Source organism: Salmo salar, chromosome ssa29 (genome assembly GCF_905237065.1).
Source record: "Salmo salar chromosome ssa29, Ssal_v3.1, whole genome shotgun sequence".
Taxonomy (NCBI): domain Eukaryota; kingdom Metazoa; phylum Chordata; class Actinopteri; order Salmoniformes; family Salmonidae; genus Salmo; species Salmo salar.
In genome coordinates, this window is record NC_059470.1 from 11241056 (window position 1) to 11263607 (window position 22552).

The window sequence follows — 22552 nt, forward strand, 5'->3', positions numbered from 1 at the left end:
AAACTGTAAATATCACATTTACATAAGTATTCAGGCCCTTTATTTAGTACTTTGTTGAAGTACCTTCGGCAGTGATTACAGCCTCGAGTCTTCTTGGGTATGACGCTACAAGCTTGGCACACCGGCATTTGGGGAGTTTCAACCATTCTTCTCTGCAGATCCTCTCAAGCTCTGTCAGGTTGGATTGGGAGTGTTGCTGCACAGCTATTTTCAGGTCTCTTCAGAGATGTTCAATCGTGTTCAAGTCCGGGCTCTGGCTGGGCCACTCAAGGACATTCAGAGACTTGTCCCGAACCAACTCCTGCGTTGTCTTGGCTGTGTGCTTATGGTCATTGTCCTGTTGGAAGGTGAACCTTTGCCCCAGTCTGAGTTCCTGAGCGCTCTGTACTTTTCTCCGTTCATCTTTTCGATCCTGACTAGTCTCCCAGTCCCTGCCACTGAAAAACATCCCCACAGCATGAACCACCACCATGGTTCACTGTAGGGATGGTGCCAGGTTTCCTCCAGACATGACGCTTGGCATTCAGGCCAAAGAGTTCAATCTTGGTTTCTGTCTGGCCACTCTACCATAAAGGCCTGATTGGTAGAGTGCTGCAGAGATGGTTGTACTGCTGGAAGGTTCTCCCATCTCCACAGAGGAACTCTAGAGCTCTGTTAGAGTGACCATTGGGTTTTTGGTCACCTCCCTGACGAAGGCCCTTCTCCGATTGCTCAGTTTGGCCGGGCGGCCAAAAAGTGTTGGCGGTTCCAAATTTCTTCCATTTAAGAATGATGGAGGCCACTGTGTTCTTGGGGACCTTCAATGCTGCAGACATTTTTTGGTACCCTTCCCCAGATCTGTGCCTCGACACAATACTGTCGCGGATCTCTATGGAGAATTCCTTCAACCTCATGGCATGGTTTTTGCTCTGACATGCACTGTCAAATGTGGGACCTTATATAGACAGGTGTGTGCATTCTAAATCATGTCCAATCAATTGAATTTACCACAGGTGGACTCCAATCAAGTTGCAGAAACATCACAAGGATGATCAATGGAAACAGGATGCACCTGAGCTCAATTTCGTGTCTCATAGCAAAGGGTTTGAATACTTATGTAAATAAGATATTTCCGTTTTTTTATATACATTTGCAAAAAAAATCTAAAAGCCTGTTTTGACTTTGTCATTTGGGGTATTGTGTGTAGGTTGATGAGAAAAAAATAGTATTTAATCCATTTTAGAATCAGGCCGTAACATAACAAAAAGTCAAGGGTCTGAATACTCTCCGAATGCACTGTATGCTTTGATTGAAACAAAATAGGCCTACAAGAAAGGCTAATAGTTTGATAACGCCGTATGCTTTAATTCACTCACAAAACAGTAATTCAACATCTAAATGCATATTCCCATGAAACTGATCGAGATCAAATGATTGGCCTGCAGTTTAACTTGGTGTTTGAGGGAATTACAAATGTAAATGTTCTTGTGACAATACATGTGGGCAATACATAGGCAGACATTGCAATTGGAGGATGCATTTTATGCATAGACCAATTCTACAATGATATTCAATAGGCTACACATTGTGATTCAGAAATTATGAAGTAATTATGTTTTTATTGCGCTCCCTCACCTAAAATAAATTGCACTACACCATTTACTCCAACGCCGCTCTTCAAATCCAATTAACTGTTAGCTAGCAAGCTAATGAAATACTCCACCACTGACCACCCCCAGGTCTGTTCTATACTGAACAAAAATATAAACGCAACATGTAAAGTATTGGTCCCATGTTTCATGAGCTGAAATAAAAGATCCCAGAAATGTTCATTTCCATACGCACAAAACGCTTATTTCTCTCAAATGTTGTTTACATCCCTGTTAGTGAGCATTTCTCCTTTACCAAGATAATCCATCCATCTGATAGGCATGGCATATCAAGAAGCTGATTAAACAGCAGGATCATTACACAGGTGCGCCGTGTGCTCTAAAATGTGCAGTTTTGTCACACAACACAATGCCACAGATGTCTCAAATGTTGAAGGAGTGTGCAATTGGCATGCTGACTGTAGGAATGTCCACCAGAGCTGCTGCCAGAGAATTTAATGTTAATTTCTCTACCCTAAGCCACCTTCAACGTAGTTTAGAGAATTTGGCAGTACATATAACCGGCCTCCCAACCGCAGACCATGTGTATGGCGTTTTGTGGGCGAACAGTTTGCTGATGTAAACGTTGTGAACAGAGTGCCACATTGTGGCGGTGGGGTATGGTATTGGCAGGCATAAGCTACGGACAACGAATACAATTGCATTTTATCTATGGCAATTTGAATGCACAAAAATACCGTGACGAGATCTTGAGGCCCATTGTGATTCCCCTTTTTTTTAAAGGTATCTGTGACCAACAGATGCATATCTGTATTCCAAGTCATGTGAAATCCATAGATTAGAATCTAGTGATTTAATTTCAATTGACAAATTTCCTCATATGAACTGTAACTTGAAATTGTTGCATGTTGCATTTATATTTTTGTTCAGTATATTAGAATTCCACACAGTGTGTGAATTATACCGTGACATTCGGGGGAGACTATTGGGCCTAATATTTTTTATGGGCCTAATAGTAAAGACATAATTTAACAGTAAACATGTATTACATTCATGTGGCGATTGTCATTAAGCCTACTACAGTGGCGTGTATTCATGGTTGCCACGGGAAGCCATGCTTCCCCAAAAATGTGAACAACAAAAAAAGTATGGAAGAACGTTTCATAATCTTCCTTCACTTTGCAAGTGGCTCAATCTATCTCACTGGAGAGGTGAATTGTCATACTCTTTTTGGCCAGACAGTATCAGATACATGGGATACACATACTGAGACAAAGAGGCGCTGTTTCGCTTGCTCAGATGTTTTCTTCGATGAGGTTGATGCATCTTGCTGTCGATGCGCGTCCCGGTCAAATTAACAATATTTAGAGACCCCCGCCCCTAAAGTTTGACTTTTGTTGAGTTTAGAGGAACTCATGTCTCATTCAGCAAAGCTTACCTCTCCCTGGCTCCCCCATAATTCGGACTGATAGAGCAACGTGTGAGTGAGTGAGTGAGTGAGTGAGTGAGTGAGTGAGTGAGTGAGTGAGTGAGTGAGTGAGTGAGTGAGTGAGTGAGTGAGTGAGTGAGTGTGTATGCAGTGAGCCTATCTCCTCCACCCTTAGAGGGCTGCTTTTACTCCTCCTACAGCTCACCTCAGGCCTGAACCAATTAATCTGGACTGTTAATTGGATGTGAGCTGGAATAAACCCAAGTTTATTGGATAGAGGGGAGATATGCCGAGTCTAGGGAAGAACGTGACAACCCCTGACTACAGCATATTAGCTAGTGACTTAATCAGGCCCTCTTTGCTTCAGTGCAATTAAGCCTTGTTCATACTGCAAACCTTAACGCTCAAATCAGTTTTGTTTTTCAAATCTGTTTTGGAATACTAACTGCAGTCATTTGCTATCATGGCTGCGCTTGTTGTCATAGTAACAATGTGCAGAAGTGTAGGTTGATTGGTGGTGGTGCTCATGCTTTTTATCACTCAGAGGTTATGTAGCAAGCTAAGGTGACAACAATGCCTGCCATGGACATTTCCCAGTTGTTCTGAATGTTCAAAATCATAGTGTAAGGGGGATCACGGGACTCTTGAATGAGATGGCCGCATGAACTGAGAATTCTGAGTAATTTCCAATTCTTAATCTTACCTCCACTTCAAGTTAAACCCCATTAGCTATAGTCAAAATAGCCATGGCGGCTAATAAAGGCAACATTTACGTGTGACATTTTTACCCGGACTCGAGCAATAGCCACCGAAAAAGCATCCAAGAAACAGCTAGCTTCAGAAAAAACTTGCGCCATTAGCCAGGAGCATGAGAACACGTCCCTTCCCAAGGCCCAACAACTGCCAACCTCATCCTCTGTTGAAGACATCCTTTTATTTATTTTATTTTGGCTGCGAGAGGAATATGCCCTATAGCCTAACCTAGGCCTACTAACGTTTTATCTGAGAGAGGGATATGCCATATAGCCTAACCTAGGCCTACTAACGTTTTATCTGAGAGAGGGATATGCCCTATAGCCTAACTTAGGCCTATTAACGTTTTATCTGAGAGAGGGATATGCCCTATAGCCTAACCTAGGCCTACTAATGTTTTATCCTGGTTTAACCATTTACAGCGTGTTATCTTGTCTGTAGAACATATAGGCTATCTGGCAGACACATCAGCAGGAGGATCAGTGTGTCAAGCTGATGTTTATGTGTATGATTGCCTTATTATTCTGTTGATATAACAAATAACTTATCCTATAGATTCCTCTTAGGGATTTGTTCCCTCATTTCTGTTTTTTTATTTAACCTTTATTTAACTAGGCAAGTCAGTTAAGAACAAATTCTTATTTACAATGACGGCTTACACCGGCCAAACCCGGACGACGCTGGACCAATTGTATGCCGCCCTAAGGGACTCCCAATCACGGCCGGTTGTGATACAGCCTGGAGTCGAATCAGGGTGTCTGCAGTGACGCCTCTAGCACTGAGATGCAGTGCCTTAGACCGCTGCGCCACTCGGGATTAAGCCTATGACCTTTGGAGGATTTATTTGTAGGCTGGGCTATTGCTTTTATTTACTTTATTTCTCCCTCTCTTTTTAACTGTGGTCTGGACGGATGCTACATTGTCACTCAGTTAGTGCGGGACGGAGAGGATGAGGCATTGTTCGCATTTTTCAAATACACAGAATTGTGACTAAGCTCGGGGATAACAGATCCAACAGGAAACAGTATGTCGAGTTGTTTGGGAATTCGGCTGGGGTGTTCAGAGATTGTTCTTTTTTTAATTTCATGTGATGGCAGCTGTAACTATTATCTACCTATACCCAGAGATGACTTGAACTACAGTTCGATAACTGTACAATGACAAAAAAATATCTGATCCAGAGGGAAGATTTCCTATAATAACTGGGTCACTGTATGGGCAACCAATCTAATTGCATATGCTTCCCCTAAGAAAAAAAGCAATGGAGGTTAGATTTTGAAAGGGAGCTGGAATGCTGAAAAAAAAATATATATAAACAAATCAACAGACAGCTCCTCCTGGAGTCAACTTAAAGCAGCCAAAGCCAAACTAAACTTGGATTATACTCGAGAGATAAAAAATATGTTTTCGTTACTAAACAGAAATACCATGAGTATAGCAATAAGCCTAGCAGATTGCTTGCATACCAATTTAAAAAAAGAGCAGTCCAAGCATTCATTCATGGCAATCCGAACAGAAGATGACGAGGTCACTTATGATCCAGATAAGATACATTTTACTTTTCATGATTTTTACTGCAAATGATATACTTCTGAGAGAAAACATACAGAAGCAGAACTCCCTTCCTTCATAGAGGAATCTCGCTACCAAAACTATCGGAGACCGACCAAGAAGATCTCAACTCCCCCTTCACTCCCGAGGAGGTCCTAGAGGCAATTATCTCCATGCCACCTAACAAGTTCCCAGGCCCAGACAGATTTCCCAGAGAGTTCTACAAAGCTTTTTGGTCCCAGCTTAGCCCTATTTTCATGCCAATGCTGGATGGTTTTTATAAAAACTGAGCTGTCCCAGACTCTGTACACAGCTCGCATTACAGTGTTGCTCAAAAAAAGACAAGGACCCTCTCTCCTGCTCGTCCTTCTAGCCCATAAGCTTGTTGGTTTTTGACTACAAAATAACTACCAAATTGCTTGCCAAAAGACGAAACACTCTTCTTCCCAAAATAATAAAAGCGGACCAAACCGTCTTTTTGATATTATAGATCAGGTAAACGCACAAAAGACCTCTGTCCTGCTGGCTTCACTGGATGCTGAGAAAGCGTTCGACAGGATGGAGTGGAGCTTTCTGTTCTCCGTCTTAGAAAAGTTCAATATGGACACCAAACTTTAGTAAATGGATTAAGTCCCTATATTCTCATTCAAATGCCATGGCGTCTACTAACGGTCTGAACTCTCACAGATTCCCTTCGAGATGTGGAACAAAAGAAGAATGCTCGCTGTTCCACCCCCCCGCTCTACTTGTTGGTGCGAAGTTGATGAGGAGCGATCCAAGTATTATGGGGATTTCTGCAGGTGGCCTTCAGAACAAGATTTCCCTCTACGCGGATCATGTCTAGCTCTACATATCCAACCCTGAGAAATCCCACCCTCCCATTTTAGACACAATTGCTCAGTATGGCAAGTTGTCAGGAAATAAGATATATTTGAACAAATCCATTGTTTTCCCTCTCAATCTTCAACTCACCAGCTCTATGAAGACACTCTTCCCGTTCCAATGGAAGACACAGGGGTTTCAATACCTTGGAATTGTTGTAACACCAGATCTGAATTGCCTTTTCAAGGAAAATGGTCTCCCACTCCTGGATCGAATCAAGAATGATCTCCAAAGCTGGATTTCCCTCCCAATTAGCTTAGTCGGAAGAATCAATGTTATCCATATGAACATCCTCCCCAGATTGAACTATTTATTTCAGATGCTTCCACGTTATCTCCCAGTTTCTTTTTTCTAAACAACCAACCAAAGCATCAACAAATTTATATGGGGCAATAAAAAACCTAGGATCAAGTTCTCCATTCTATCGAAACCTGAATCTAAGAGTGGTTTTGCACTTCCCTGCCTTCAATTGTACTACAAATCCACAACATGTTAACATGGATCACAAACAGACAAGACTCAATGTGGATTCAGATAGAGGCCCAATCCTGTGGTCCATTGCCCCTAAACTCAATTATATTGAGGAATAACTTTTGTGAAGTGGGCAACATACCCAAAACCTTTGTGATTTACAACGTCCTACTAGCATGGAAATACCTCGGCATTTCCTCACAGATATGCTCTCACTCACCTATAACATGCAACCCAAACTTGCCCAAAGCCCTGAGTGATGCCAACTTTCATCTTCGGCATACTCAGGATTAGGACCGTTTCAGACCTGTTTCAGACCTGTTTCATAAGAACACAACTATACTGAAATCCTTTCAAGAGCTCTGCAGTGAATTCAATGTGAGAAGATTCAATTTAAAAAATATATCTTCATATTAGACACGTCATTTCCTCATTCACTTCCAAGGGGAGCTTTGGAGCTCAGCTGAAGTAGAGACCCTTCTTGCTACAGCACAATCCACCAAAGGCAAAATCTCCTATATCAATAGATTCCTTTCTGAGAATGTGGGCTCCTCCTTTTCCCCTTTGAAAATAATCTGGGAAAAGGACCTTTGCCTGACTATCAGTGAAGAGTTAAGGGGTGGATGTTTGCGACAGGGTATACTGCTCCTCTTCTAATATAAAAACATATATATATATATATTTACAAATTACTCTATAGAATGAATACAGACATTTCTCCTGATTGTAAAAGATGTACCTCTGAAAGTGGAACTTACTGTACATGCATGTATTTTGGAGTTGTAGAGAGATTATCAGATTTTGGCAAACCATACATACTGCTGCACAGAACAAACTAGATGTACAGTTTGATATGACCCCATGTCTCTATCTTCTTGATGCCCAACAGGACTTTGTTCTTGATCCAGACAGAGAAAATGTGTTTAGGACTATCACATACTATCACTACCTACTGTGGGCTTCTAATTCTTCTCCTACATTTATTATATTTACATTTACGTCATTTAGCAGACGCTCTTATCCAGAGCGACTTACAAATTGGTGCATTCACCTTATGATATCCAGTTTACATACACTTAGGTTGGAGTCATTAAAACTTGTTTTTCAATCACTCCACAAATTTCTTGTTAATAAACTAGAGTTTTGGCAAGTCGATTAGGACATCTACTTTGTGCATGACACAAGAAATTCTTCCAACAATTGTTTACAGACAGATTATTTTACTTATAATTCACTGTATCACAACTCCAGTGGATCAGAAGTTTACATGCACTAAGTTGACTGTGCCTTTAACCAGCTTGGAAAATTCCAGAAAATTAGGTCATGGCTTTAGAAGCTTCTGATAGGCTAATTGACATAATTTGAGTCAATTGGAGGTGTACCTGTGGATGTATTTCAAGGCCTACCTTCAAACTCAGTGCCTCTTTGCTTGACATCATGGGAAAATCTAAAGAAATCAGAAAAAAAATTGTAGACCTCCACAAGTCTGGTTCATCCTTGGGAGCAATTTCGACTGAAGGTACCACGTTCATCTGTACAAAAAAATAGTACGCAAGTATAAACACCATGGGACCACGCAGCCGTCATACCGCTCAGGAAGGAGACGTGTTCTGTCTCCTAGAGATGAACGTACTTTGGTGCGAAAAGTGCAAATCAATTCCAGAACAGCAGCAAGGGACCTTGTGGAGATGCTGGAGGAAACAGGTACAAAAGTATCTATATCCACAGTAAAACGAGTCCTATATCGACATAACCTGAAAGGCCGCTCAGCAAGGAAGAAGCCTTTAAGAAGGAATTATAATATTTATAATGTGGATTGACCAGATTGTTGATTTTCTTCCTCTTGAAAAGCTCATAACCTCTGCAAGAGACAGCTCAGGTTTGATAGATTGGTCTCCACTACACAACTATATTTCAAAATTGGACAGAGCGAATGGGGTGATTAGGGAAATGTGTGTATATACAGTACATGTTGTGTAAGGTGCTGCAAAACAAATTCCTCGCTCGTTGTCTCAGCTAAAGCTGGAAATAGCTATGATCACAGATAGTGCTGCTCCATATATGTTTGTTTTGTTTTATATTATATTTGATTATATTATTTATGTCTGCCACATCTGTGAATGTGGAATGTGTTTTGTTTGTTAATAAAACTTTAAAACATTTTATTTAAGAACACTTTAAAAACCTCAAAGGATAAAAATATGCAACTTTCAAAACAAGTCCTTTTTTGGCTATCCACAGCAGTCAACTAGCTAGCTAGGTAGCTGTTAAGCTTTCTAGCACATTCACTCATTTGTTTGTAAACAATTAACAAGTCAGTTAACTTGTTCTTGTCAAAAATGTCAGAGTAGCTAGCAAGCAACAAATAACAGGCTAAAAACCACTTGAGGACAAATAAATCAGATCAAGTCGCATGGCCAAGAATCAGATTTGTATCTGATTTCAAACAACCTACAAAGGTGGTTTGAAATGGCGATTGAAATATCGGATTCAATGTGCTTTTTTGGCTATTCAGACTGCAGGAAAAAGAACAGCTTCCAATCAGATATGCAACAAAAAAATGCCAATGGGAACAAGGCTTTTGAACCACAAGGAACTCAAGTGAGGAGTGTTTAACTACAGCATGCAATTTGTGTTGTCCGATTGGAAGTGAACAGTTGACCTACTGATGTCAATGTGGACTGTTTTCTGTTGAGTCTCAGAGCAGTGACGGGCACCTCTTTAGGAGGTACAAGTGTGGTTTGATAGCAGAAACACCACTGAACCAACCATCCCTCACAAAGGCAAATTCCCCAGACGACAACATCAATAAACCATCACATATAAAGATTCTCTCTGGCACTAATTTGAAGAGTTTTGAATGAGTTACCTATAGGGTTGAACAAGAGGGAACTTTCCCCAAATTCCCTGTTTTTCCAGAAATCCTGATTGGAGGATTCCCCAATTTCCTGCTTATTCCCTCCTGATTCCAGGAAATGTCCAATCTGGGATTTCTAGAAAACCTGGGAATTTTGGGAAGGTTTACCAGAATTTTGCCACCCTAGTTACCTGGAAGGGCTTGGCGCTGTTGAGGTAGAGAGTTTTCCTGTGCCACAGGTTGCCCTGGTCGCCGTAGCGCACCCACAGCATGTGACCGTGGCCGGGCTTGGTGGTCCTCATGTACACGGCCAGGCGGAACACATGAGACCCAAACATGTGGTAGTGGAAGCGGAACACACAGGGGTAGCGGGGGCTTGTGGCGATGCTGGGCATTCCGTTACCACGGTGGAGGGTAGGCTGGAACACTGGGCTGACCAGCACAGCCGTGTCCTTAAACTCCTGGGGGGCAGAGGACTCGATGTACAGGTAGTGACCATTAACGTTGCCCAGGGTATGGTCCTTCCAGGGGCCAGTTTGGAGGGTGGGCGTTGGGCCCTGGATGTGCGTCCAGTCAAAGATGTCACCTCCCTTGTGGCTCTGCTCCTGGGTCCAGCTACACAGTCCCTGTTCAAAGTCACAAATCAGCTCTGCGGCTGAGAGAGGAAGAGATGGAGAGGAAGACAATATTGACAGAGATAGAGTTTTCCTGTTATCGTCCCACAAAATATGGTGCTATAAGAGCCAAGTGCTTAGCCAAAATGTTCCTATTTTGTTGTATAGTCTAGTATCTCACACATATACTGTACATTCTATTTTGATTGTATGGTTGCCTATGTGTTGGTCTGTGTGAGTATGACTCACAGCAGTCCTCCTCGTCCGAGCCATCCCCACAGTCGTCCACCAGGTCACAAAGCTGCAGGTGCTCCACACATGCCCGGCTCCTCAAGCAGTGGAAGTGGGTGTGGCTGGGGCACTGCCCCGCCTCCACCGCCGGGGGCAACAAGCAGTTCTGGAAGCTGATGTCGTCCAGGGCGGAGACTCCATCAAACACGCCCAGGCTGAGCTTAGCCAATAAGAACTGGAAGGGCTGAGTGATTCGGCCCAGCTGCACTGTGACCCGGTTCCAGTGGTTCCCTTGGTTATAGAGGGTTTGCCACAGCACGGTGGTGTTGTCCATGCCAGCGATACGCAGGTACATTTCTGCAGCCCCCACCGAGATGCCTGAGTTATAATGCCTGGGTGTGTGGGGGTAGAGCGGGATAATTGTTTGCGTCCCAAATGGCAAACTATTCCCTCTACAGTGCACTACTTTGCTCTGGTCAAAAGTAGTGCAATATGTAGGGAATAGGTTGCCATTTAGGACGCCATCTTTACATACTACTAATACATAACAGCCATTTGATTAGGCTGGTTTGCAACCCATCACCGTTTTCTGTTGAAGTGTACTTCATTTCTTGAGATGAGGTAATGATTTGTCCAGGAATGATAATGTAACATGCCGGACATTAAACGTGAACATTTCTGCTTGCTCTGGAGAAAATGAAATTGATAAACCCTTGAACTGCAATTTTCTGACAAATGTAGCATTCCAATCATCCAAAGGAAATATACAATCTGTCTTCTGACAGGGATGTTAAACAGCCATAAAAGTGTCATAATGTGACCGATTCAGATGCACGTCTCACTACTGACTGAGGCTACGAAATGGGATATGCTCATAGAGCAAAAAGAGAGGGAAAGAGAGAACGAGGCAGAGCTAGTGAAATACTGCACTTGAACATCTATAACTCAAATTGGCAGTCTAAAACAGCAGAGCTTTAGATAGGCATGTGATATATCTACAGACGAATGAGCTGAGGAGAAATTCAGCTTTATCTCAATTCATGCCTATTCTGTTGAGAGAGACAGCGGTAAATAATTTGTATGTACCACAATGTCATGGTGCCCCATAGAAAAAGTGAGCTACTGTACTGAGATAATCAAAAGCTATACCCTGAGGCACCCCAGTGTGGAAATAACATCAGGCCCATTACTGAACCATGAGGAATGGAATCTTCTAATGGCGTTTGTAAGATAACAGGGTCATCATCCTCACCAGAAGGTCATGGTGCACCCAGAGGCTGACTGGCGGTACTGGGGGCCCCGGAGAAAAGCCTTCTGGGAAATACTGCTACTGTTCTTCAAGACAAACATGAAGTGGCCTGCAATGAGAAGGGAAAGCATTACAAAACCAGAGGCAGAGGAGAACTTTACAACAGCATAAAAACCTGAAAATAGCAGAGCTGAGAGAAATGGACGGAGAGAAGGAAGGAGGGGGGAGAGAGGGAGGGAGGAAGGAGACATCCCATATAAAAAAAACATGAGGAAGAAGCCATAAACGTACAACAATTAACCTGACTATCCTGATTACAAAAAAATATATATTTGAAAATGCAGAGGAAGAAGAGCACATAAAGTTTGGGAGTGGGTGAAATATTGCGCAGAGGTGTGTGGTTTTTAATACCAGGAGGAAGAGATGTCGATTTCCCCTCTATTATTCAGATGGCTGAGAAAGCGTTTCTCTCTCTCCAGACGCCGCCGTTCTCTCTGGCTCTCTGTACTTACAAAATTACCCGCCGGGGCATTTTCTGAAGAAGTGATTGATTTAATCTGTGAGTAATATTATTTTATTCTGCCTCTTATTTTCAAACCGACAGCATCGAGCCGACACCACACAGCCTCTTATCAGGCAATCACACTTCTGTGCTTATTCCATTAGCTCGCTCTGTGGGGGGGTGGGGGAGATAACTATTTTCAGACCACAGTGTTACCTAGCTCTGGTTCAAGGTGTTAGGTGCGGTTTTCTGACACTGATGCTGTTAGGAAACAGCACGTAACACCATGGACCAGAGCTACGCGTTACTGTGCTGTTTGGAGTGTTGTGTGGTGTTGTGTTGACAGCGACACCTCCCTCCTACCCTGGCTGCTGTTGGTGGAGTGGTCCAGAGGAGGGATCTGGCCCTGGTGGTCCAGTGGTATAGTCATTGCTGAGCCCCTGACCCAGTCGAAACCATCGCCCTGGGCAAAGCCATACTCATGCCATCCGCAAGAGTCACTCTCAAAGTCACAGAAGGAGCCTGGGTGAAGAGAGAGCATAAGTAAGTAAGTGTATTTCAAGCTTGCTTGTGTTATTCTCTGGGATTTCTGTGTACTTTTTAAACTGTAGTAACGTATTTACCGCAAAATAAATCAAATCAACAAGACAATGGATTCAATGGCATCTAGGAGAGGGAGGGTCAATGCCATCTACGTTCCAGTCAATGCATGGATTTAAATGCTTTCCAATGGTGAAATGCAATAGGAATGGAACTGACCCCCTTTTTGGCCTCCGGACTAGATTTGACTAATTCATAGCTTCGACTACATTGGACAATGAAGAAGTACTCTTACATCAAACTTCCAAAAACCTGAAGGATCAAACGTGATCATTACTGATATAGCCTACAACTGTAGCAGAAAAAATGATGATAATTGAAACTACAAAAAGACAGAAGCTTGAGCACAGCACCTGGGATACGCCCAGGGTTGTTTATGGGATTTGGAGTTTGGTGTGTTTGTTACTTGGCATTTTTGGCAACAGGGTTCTTACGGCAGCTGGCTTCATCCTCCCCGCCAGGACAATGTGGGGTGAAGTCACAGACCTTGCCCTCATCAATACACTCCCCACTGGCACAGGTGAAGGAGGAGGGGGGGCACAGAAGGACTGGGGACAGAGGAACACTGCTATCTGGGGCTGGGAATGAAAGCAGATAAAGAACATAGAAAGGAAGGAATACACATATCACATGACAAGACAATGCTATTACTGGTAGCAGTAAACAATGTGGACTAGGGACAGTGTAGAGGCCTTTCAGACAGTGTCACAAATGGCATCGCATCCCCTATATAGTGCACTACTTTAGGCCCTGGTCAAAAGTAGTGCACTACAGTGACTTCAGAAAGTATTCACACCCCTTGACTTTTTCAAATTTTGTTGTGTTACAAAATTGGATTAAAATGGATTTATTTGTAATTCTTTGTCACGATCTACACAAAATACTCTGTAGAGCTTTGAGAGCACTATGGTGTTGAACGCTGAGCTGTAGTCAATGAATAGCATTCTCACATAGGTGTTCCTTTTGTCCAGGTGGGAAAGGGCAGTGTGGAGTGCAATAGAGATTGCATCATCTGTGGATCTGATGGGGCGGTATGCAAATTGAGTGGGTCTAGGGTTTCTGGAATAATGGTGTTGATGTGAGCCATGACCAGCCTTTCAAAGCACTTCATGGCTACAGACGTGAGTGCTATGGGTCGGTAGTCATTTAGGCACATCGGCGGCGGAGAGCGTGATCACACAGTCTTCCAGAACAGCTGGTGCTCTCATGCATGTTACAGTGTTATTTGCCTTGAAGCGAGCATAGAATTAGTTTAGCTCGTCTGGTAGGCTCGTGTCACTGGGCAGCTCTCGGCTGTGCTTCCCTTTGTAGTCTGTAATGGTTTGCAAGCCCTGCCACATCCAACGAGCATCAGAGCCGGTGTAGTACGATTCGATCTTAGTCCTGTATTGATGCTTTGCCTGTTTGATGGTTCGTCGGAGGGCATAGCAGGATTTCTTATAAGCTTCCGGGTTAGAGTCCCGCTCATTGAAAGCGGCAGCTCTAGCCTTTAGCTCAGTGCGGATGCTGTCTATAATCCATGGCTTCTGGTTGGGGTATGGTCACTGTGGGGATGACGTCATCAATGCACTTATTGATGAAGCCAATGACTGCTGTGGTGTACTTCTCAATGCCATCGGAGGAATCCCAGGACATATTCCAGTCTGTGCAAGCAAAACAGTCCTGTAGCTTAGCATCTGCTTCATCTGACCACTTTTTTATTGATCGAGTAACTGGTGCTTCCTGCTTTCATTTTGGCTTGTAAGCAGGCATCAGGAGGATAGAATTATGGTCAGATTTGCCAAATGGAGGGCGAGGGAGAGCTTTGTATGCGTCTCTGTGTGTGGAATATAGGTGGTCCAGAGTTTATTTTCCCTCTGGTTGCACATTTAACATGCTGATAGAAATTTGGAAAACGGATTTAAGTTTCCCTGCATTAAAGTCCCCGGCTACTAGGAGCGCCGCCTCTGGGTGAGCATTTTCTTGTTTGTTTATGGTGGAATACAGCTCACTCTGACTGTGGTGGTATGTAAACAGCTACGTAAAATACACATGAAAACTCTCTAGGTACATAGTGTGGTCCACAGCTTATCATGAGATAATCTACCTCAGGCGAGCAATAGCTCGAGACTTCCTTAGATATCGTGTACCAGCGGTTATTTACAAAAATATATAGTCCGCCGCCCCTTGTCTTACCAGACGCCGCTGTTCTATCCTGCCGGGATAGCGTGTAACCAGCCAGCTGTATGTTGATAGTGTTGTCGTTCAGCCACAAATCCGTGAAGTATAAGATGTTACAGTTTTTAATGTCCCGCTGGTAGCTTATTCTTCCACGTAGCTCGTTGATTTTATTCTCCAAAGATTGCACGTTTGCTAGCAGAATGGAGGAAAGGGGGGGTTTATTCGATCGCCTATGAATTCTCAGAAGGCGGACCGCCCTTTGGCCCCTTTTTCTCCGCCTCCTCTTCACGCAAATCACGGGGATCTGGGTCTGTTCTCGAGAAAGCAGTATATCCTTCGCGTCGGGCTCGTCAGAGTTGTGAAAGGAAAAAAAATATTCTGCTAGTCCGTGGTGAGTGATGCAGTCCTGATGTCCAGAAGTTATTTTCGGTCATAAGAGACGGTAGCGGCAACATTAGAAACAAAATAAGTACAAAAATAAGTTACAAACAACTCAAATAAACAAACCAAAAACACAATAGGTTGGGGACACATAAAACGTCAATTATTAATTCATAACTTCACCATGCTTAAAGGGATATTCATTGTCTGCTTTTTTAATGTTTACCATTCTACCAATAGGTGCCCTTCTTTGGAAGGCAACCTCCCTGGTCTTTGTGGTTGATTCTGTGCTTGTAATTCACTGCTCGACTGAGGGACCTTACAGATAATTGTATGTGTGGGGTACAGAGATAAGGTAGTCATTCACAAATCATGTTAAACACTATTATTGCACACAGAGTGAGTTCCTGCAACTTATTATGTGACTTGTTAAGCAAATGTTTAGTCCTGAACTTATTTAGGCTTGCCATAACAAAGGTGTTGATTAGTTATTGACCCAAGACATTTCAGCTTTTAATTTTTTATTTGAGATTAGGGGGTATTGTGTGTAGGTCAGTGACAAAATTCATAATTTATTCAATTTTAAATTCAAGCTGTAACACAACAAAATGTGGAATAAGTCAAGGGGTGTGAATACTTTATGAAGGCACTGTATATAGGGAATAGGGTGCCATTTGAGATGCAGACTTCGTACTACAGACAGAGCTCTATGTTATGTCTTGTACTCATGCAGGCACTTACAGCCATGATATCTATCCTGTGCACGTTTTTCATAAAGCTCCACTCATGGGAAATCACTGTGCACGAAAGAGAGCTACCCTTAAATCAGTCTTCATCCTCCATAAGAGTAAGTACATTATGTTGTTATGGCAGAGAGGATTTTGATTGGACCATGAAATGATGAGAACCAATGGGAGCGTAGAGTTATTTAGATCAATATTGAGCCGTAGACTCTATCTCTTAATTGGACTGAAATTAAATTCTGGCTTTTATATGAGAAGTATCGGAAACACGATTAAATAAAATAGTCCAATTTTCGGATGGGTTCTGGCTGGATATTGAAAAAAAAGGCCTCTCTTCTCATTTCTGTGAGTAAGAACAGTAACTCACAAACATTGGAAAACTTGAAAAACAGAATATACAGACATGTACAGGAAGTTCATGCATAGTTCCTCTGTTGGACTATAGTGCCGTCTGTGAGTTGTATCTGTTTTAAATACAGTAGGACCATCAGGTTGTGTTTTAGAACAGATAGCAGGTCTACGGTATCCTGGCAATCCAGACCGCATGGTACAACGCAAGCTGTCTACTTTGATATTAGTCAGGCTACATAAATGTACAGGAAGGTCATGCTTAGTTCCTCTGTTGTACTTATAGACGAGTGGTTCTCAAACCTCTGCTCTGGAACCCCCAGACTATTCACAATTTGTTGTAGCCCTGATCTAGCTCACCTGGTTCACCTAGTCAAAGGTCGATGATTAGTTGACAAGTTGTATCAGGTGTGCTAGCTCTGCAATGAATCAAATACATGGAGTAGCAAGGATCCCCTACAGGAGAGGTTTGAGAACTACTACTATACACTATAGTGACTGAGTTGTATATGTTTGAAATAAAATAAAAGGTTCTGTTTTGGAGGAGGTATCAAGTCTATGGCCTGGCCCTAGTATCTTGTGAATGAATGTGGTAAAAAAATAACATTTCCCTTCCCCATGTAGCCTTTGGTAATAAAGACGACCATCTCCTGGGTCGACTCCAGCAACATGAGTTGTGACTGACACAGAGAGATCCATTCTGCGTCCCAAATGCCACCCTATTCCCTACACAGTGCACTACTTTTAGTAATGCATTATGTAGGGAATAGGGTTGCATTTGGGACGCAGGCATAGAGAGATCCAGACTGAGGAGCCAGCAGCCAGAAAGACACCCATTCAGATCCTCTCCAGAGCCCCAGACAAAAGAACTAAGAAAATCACTGAAACGGGTCAAAATTATTAATTTGGAGCAGCGTGTTCCACACACACATGCCCACCCACCCACTAACTCACAATCATCCAAAAAGACAAGACATCTAAATCCCTTTAAACACACACAAAAGTACACAAGCATCCACTGACATCTACACACACAAAAGTGTGTTTGTGTGTGTAAGTGTATGTATATATGTGTGTCTGTGTGTGTGTGTGTGTGTGTGTGTGTGTGTGTGTGTGTGTGTGTGTGTGTGTGTGTGTGTGTGTATATATGTGTGCATGCATGTGTGTCCCTTTGGAGATACACTGAGTGTACAACACATTAAGAGCACCTGCTCTTTCCATGACATAGACTGACCAGGTGAATACAGGTCAAACCTATGATCACTTATTAACCCGAATTTGTTTCAGGGGACGGGAAGATTTACAATAAGCTGTTTCTGTCATGTTTCATCCTGTATCCAAGGTTTCCGTTTAATCGTGGGGTATTATTGATGGTTCTAAGCCCATTATTTGTGACAAAGCACAGTATCGGTATTTATAACCGTTGTGGGGAAATATTTAACTGCTGCAAATTTGCAGCCGAACTGGAGGTGAGATGAATAATAACAGACATTGCGCATAAAGAAGCCAATGTAACTGAACAAAATGACGCGTGGTTAGATATAAAAGACGTGAGCTACATATCCAAAGAGGCTTTTCTTGGCTAAAAACACAATAATTAGTTTGTAATCTGTTGTGTATTCCTATTAGGCGAAACTGTAATATAGAGTGCATTCGGAAAGTTATTCATAACCCTTGACTTTTTCCACATTTTGTTACGTTACAGCCTTACGCTAAAATTGATTCAATCGTTTTTTTCCCCTCATCAATCTACACACAATACCTCATAATGACAAAGCAAAAACAGGTTTTTAGAAATACAGGTCGCAGTGATGGGTAGTATATGGGGTGGCACTGTGATAGACTGCATCCAATTTGCTGAGTAGTGTTGGAGGCTATTTTGTAAATGACGTCACCGAAGTCAAGGATCAGTAAGATAGTCAGTTTTACGAGGGTATGTTTGGCAGCATGAGTGAAGGAGGCTTTTTTTGCGAAATAGGAAGCCGATTCTAGATTTAATTTTGGATTGGAGATGTGTCTGGAAGGAGAGTTTACAGTCTAGCCAGACACCTAGGTATTTATAGCTGTCCACATATTCTAAGTCAGAACTGTCCAGAGTAGTGATGCTAGTCGGGCGGGCGGGTGTGGACAGTGATCGGTTGAAGAGCATGTATTTCGTTTTACTAGCATTTAAGAGCAGTTGGAGGCCACGGAAGGAGTGTTGTATGGCATTGAAGCTCGTTTAGAGGTTTGTTAACACAGTGTCCAAAGAAGGGCCAGATGTATAATGGTATCATCTGCGTAGAGGTGGATCAAAGAATCACCCGTAGAAAGAGCGACATCATTGATTTATACAGAGAAAAGAGTCGACCCGAGAATTGAACCCTGTGTTACCCCCATAGAGACTGCCAGAGGTCCGGACAACATTCCCTCCGATTTAACACACTGAAGTCTATCTGAGAAGTAGTTGGTGAACCAGGCGAGGCAGTCATTTGAGAAACCAAGGCTGTTGATTCTGCTGATAAGAATATGGTGATTGACAGAGTCGAAAGCCTTGGCCAGGTCGATGAAGACGGCTGAACAGTACTGTCTTTTATCGATGGAGTTTATGATATCATTTAGGACCTTGAGCGTGGCTGAGGTGCACCCGTGACCAGCTCAGAAACCGGATTGCATAACGGAGAAGGTACGGTGGGATTCGAAATGGTCGGTGATCTGTTTGTTCACTTGGCTTTCGAAGACAGGCAGGGCAGGATGGATATAGGTCAGTAACAGTTTGGGTCTAGAGTGTCTCCCCCTTTGAAGAGAGGGATGACCGCAGCCACTTTCCAATCTTTAGGAATCTCAGACGATACGAAAGAGAGGTTGAACAGACTAGTAATAGGGGTTGCAACAATGGCAGCGGATCAGTTTAGGAAGAGAGGGTCCATATTGTCTAGCCCAGCTGATTTGTAGAGATCCAGATTTTGCAGCTCTATCAGAAGATCAGCAGTCTGGATTTGGGTGAAGGAGAAGCGGGGGGGGGGGGGGCTTAGGCAAGTTGCTGCGGGGGGTGCAGAGCTGTTGGCCGGGGTTGGGGTAGCCAGGTGAAATTCTCGATTATCGTGGATTTATTGGTGGTGACAGTGTTTCCTAGCCTCAGTGCAGTGGGAAGCTGGGAGGAGGTGCTCTTATTCTCCATGGACTTTACAGTGTCCCAAACATTTTTGGAATTAGTGCTGCAGGATGCAAATTTCTGTTTGAAAAAGCTAGCCTTTGCTTTTCTAACTGACTGTGTATATTGGTTCCTGACTTCCCTGAAAAGTTGCTTTTAAAGAACAACCAGGCGTCCTCTACTGACGGGATGAGGTCAATATTGTACCAGGATACACAGGTCAGGTCGATTAGAAAGGCCTGCTCGCAGAAGTGTTTTAGGAAGCGTTTGACAGTGATGAGGGGTGGTCGTTTAACGGACGCAGGCAATGAAGCAGCGATCGCTGAGATCCTGGTTGAAAACAGCAGAGGTGTATTTAGAGAGCAAGTTGGTCTGGATGATATCTATGAGGGTGCCCATGTTTACGGATGTGGGGTTGTACCTGGTAGGTTCCTTGATAATTTGTGTGAGATTGAGGGCATCTACCTTAGATTGTAGGATGGCCGAGGTGTTAAGCATATCCCAATTTAGGTCACCTAACAGTACGAACTCTGACGATAGATGGGGGCAATCAATTCACATATGGTGTCCAGGGCACAGCTGGGAGCTGAAGGGGTCTATAACAAGTGGCAACAGTGAGGGACTTATTTCTGGAGAGATGGATTTTTAAAAGTAGAAGCTCGAACTGTTTGGGCATAGACCTGGATAGTATGACAGAACTCTGCAGGCTATCTCTACAGTAGATTCCAACTCCGCCCCCTTTAGCAGTTCTATCTTGATGAAAAATGTTATAATTGGGGATGGAAATTTCAGAATTTTTGGTGGCCTTCCTAAGCCAGGACAAATGAGAGCACCTGGGGACACACAGGGCCTGGGTTAAACTCTACATCACCAGAGGAACAGAGGAAGAGTAGGATGAGAGTACGGCTAAAGGATATAATTACTGATCGTCTAGTGCGTTCGGAACAGAGAATAAAAGGAGCAGATTTCTGGGCGTGGTAGGATAGACTCAGGGCATAATGTACAGACAAGGGTATGATAGGGTACGAGTACAGTGGAGGTAAACCTATGCATTGAGTGACAATGAGAGAGGTTGCATCTCTGGAGGCGCCTGTTAAGCTAGGTGCGGTCTCCGTATGTGTGGGGGGTGGGACAAAGGCGCTATCTGAGGCATGTTGAGCAGGACTAGGAGCTAAACAACAGTATACAAGGCATATTGACATTAGAGAGATGCATAAAGCAATCACAGGTGTTGATTGGGAGAGCTAAGACAACAACGGGTAAGACAACAACAGGTAAACAGCTAAGACAACAACAACGGGTAAATGGAGATAAATGGGCAGAGAGGGTCAGTTAGCTACACACAGGGCCTGAGTTCGAGGATGGGGCCGACAGATAAACAAAATGAAGTACCGTGTTAATGAACAGTCCAGCAAGCATCAGCTGTGTAGCCGAGTGATTATAGGGTCCAATGAGCAGCAATAGATGAAACAGGGAGCCGTTTGGTAGTCGTTACTACGCTAGGCGAGCGGGAGACACAGCGTTCAGTAAGCTAGCGGGCCGGGGCTAGCAAATGGGTCTTCACCGACATCCACAACGCAGTTGCCGGTTGAGAGCACATCGTCTGAATTACGTCAACAGACCAGCAGACCAGTCGTGATGGATCGGCGGGGCTGCGTGTCAACAAAGGGTCCAGGCCAATTGGCAAGAAAAAATACTTATTTCCCTCATTAAAATGCAAATCAATTTATAAAAAAATTTTACATGCGTTTTTCTGGATTTTTTTGTTGTTATTCTGTCTCTCACTGTTCAAATAAACCTACCATTAAAATTATAGACTGATCATTTCTTTGTCAGTGGGCAAACGTACAAAATCAGCAGGGGATCAAATACTTTTTTCCCTCACTGTAAGTACTCTATTCTCCACAGCTCTACTTTGTTTGTTGGGACCGATCACCCCATGTTATGGGATAGGACTGAAATATTGAATGTGTATTTGAATGTCATTTTGTTATGTGAATTTAACTTTACTGGTGATAATTGATACTATAGAAGTGTGCACCTGATTTTATCTGAGGTATTAAAATAGAAACCGATTTTACTTGAGGCATTGAAATAGACCCATAGATTATTTAACTAAATCAAATAAAATGTTACTGATCACATACAGGTGATTAGCAGATATTATTGCGGGTGTAGCGAAATGCTTGCGCTTCTAGCTCTGACAGTGCAGGAATATCTGACAAATTACACAACATATACCCAATACTCCCAAATCTAAGTAGGAATGAATTAAGCCTCTATACATATGGACAAGCGATGTCAGAGTGGAACGGACTAAGATACAGTAGAATAGTATAGAATACAGTATATACATATAAGATAAGTAATGCAAGATATGTAAACATTAAGTGAATGAGATACCGTAGAATAGTATAGAAAACAGTATATTTCATATGAGATGAGTAATGCCAGATTACCCAGGGTATTTCAATAGTGTTAATTTGTTTATGGTGAAATACAATTATTGTGATTTACATTTTTACTTTCAGAACTACAACATTTTCTAAAATAAACTAGCCGGCATTAGTACCATGTTAAAATTGTATATCCTGGTCTCTGGTCTGATCTTTTAATGCTAATCTCATTACTGCTCTTCCCGAATCTAGTCCTTTGGTCAGTTTCATTGTTAGCATATTCCATGCTAAGCACATGCTACACTATCCTCTTCCTCTGTTACTGAATTAATTTGCGGCTATTTCTTTCTAGCTGGCAAAATAAGCGAGCTAGATTTTGTTTGTGTACTGCCATATGTCGATAACATAGCTAGCTAAATGTGTCATGTACAAGCTAGCTAATATCCTAAATCCTAATCCTAATAGCCACAAGCTAAAACCGGGGAGACACGGAAGAGAGAATTCACTTTCTGTTTCATCTCCTGCTAGCTTGCTAATGTTCACTCAAATACGTATTTCCAAATGTAATTGATGAAATAAGATTTTTATTCTAAAAAGATTGTAATTGTGTCAATATATTGTGAATATTATTTAAAAAAATCCTCACAGCTGTTTTCCATACAA

The 22552-nt window shown here is 42.7% G+C and overlaps 1 protein-coding gene across 3 annotated transcripts in view; it reads right to left on the reverse strand.

The window, feature by feature from the left end:
- The window catches only part of malrd1 (MAM and LDL receptor class A domain containing 1), a 114078-nt gene that overhangs the window by 74563 nt on the left and 16963 nt on the right, over window positions 1–22552 (reverse strand). For all 3 annotated transcript variants that reach the window (XM_014180735.2, XM_045710658.1, XM_045710659.1), the window contains exons 6-10: window positions 13163–13306; window positions 12492–12650; window positions 11630–11735; window positions 10396–10769; window positions 9724–10187 (exon numbers count right to left, since the gene is read on the reverse strand). In XM_014180735.2, the coding sequence (XP_014036210.2) occupies window positions 9724–10187; window positions 10396–10769; window positions 11630–11735; window positions 12492–12650; window positions 13163–13306 (1247 nt within the window). The remainder of the gene's footprint in view (window positions 1–9723; window positions 10188–10395; window positions 10770–11629; window positions 11736–12491; window positions 12651–13162; window positions 13307–22552) is intronic.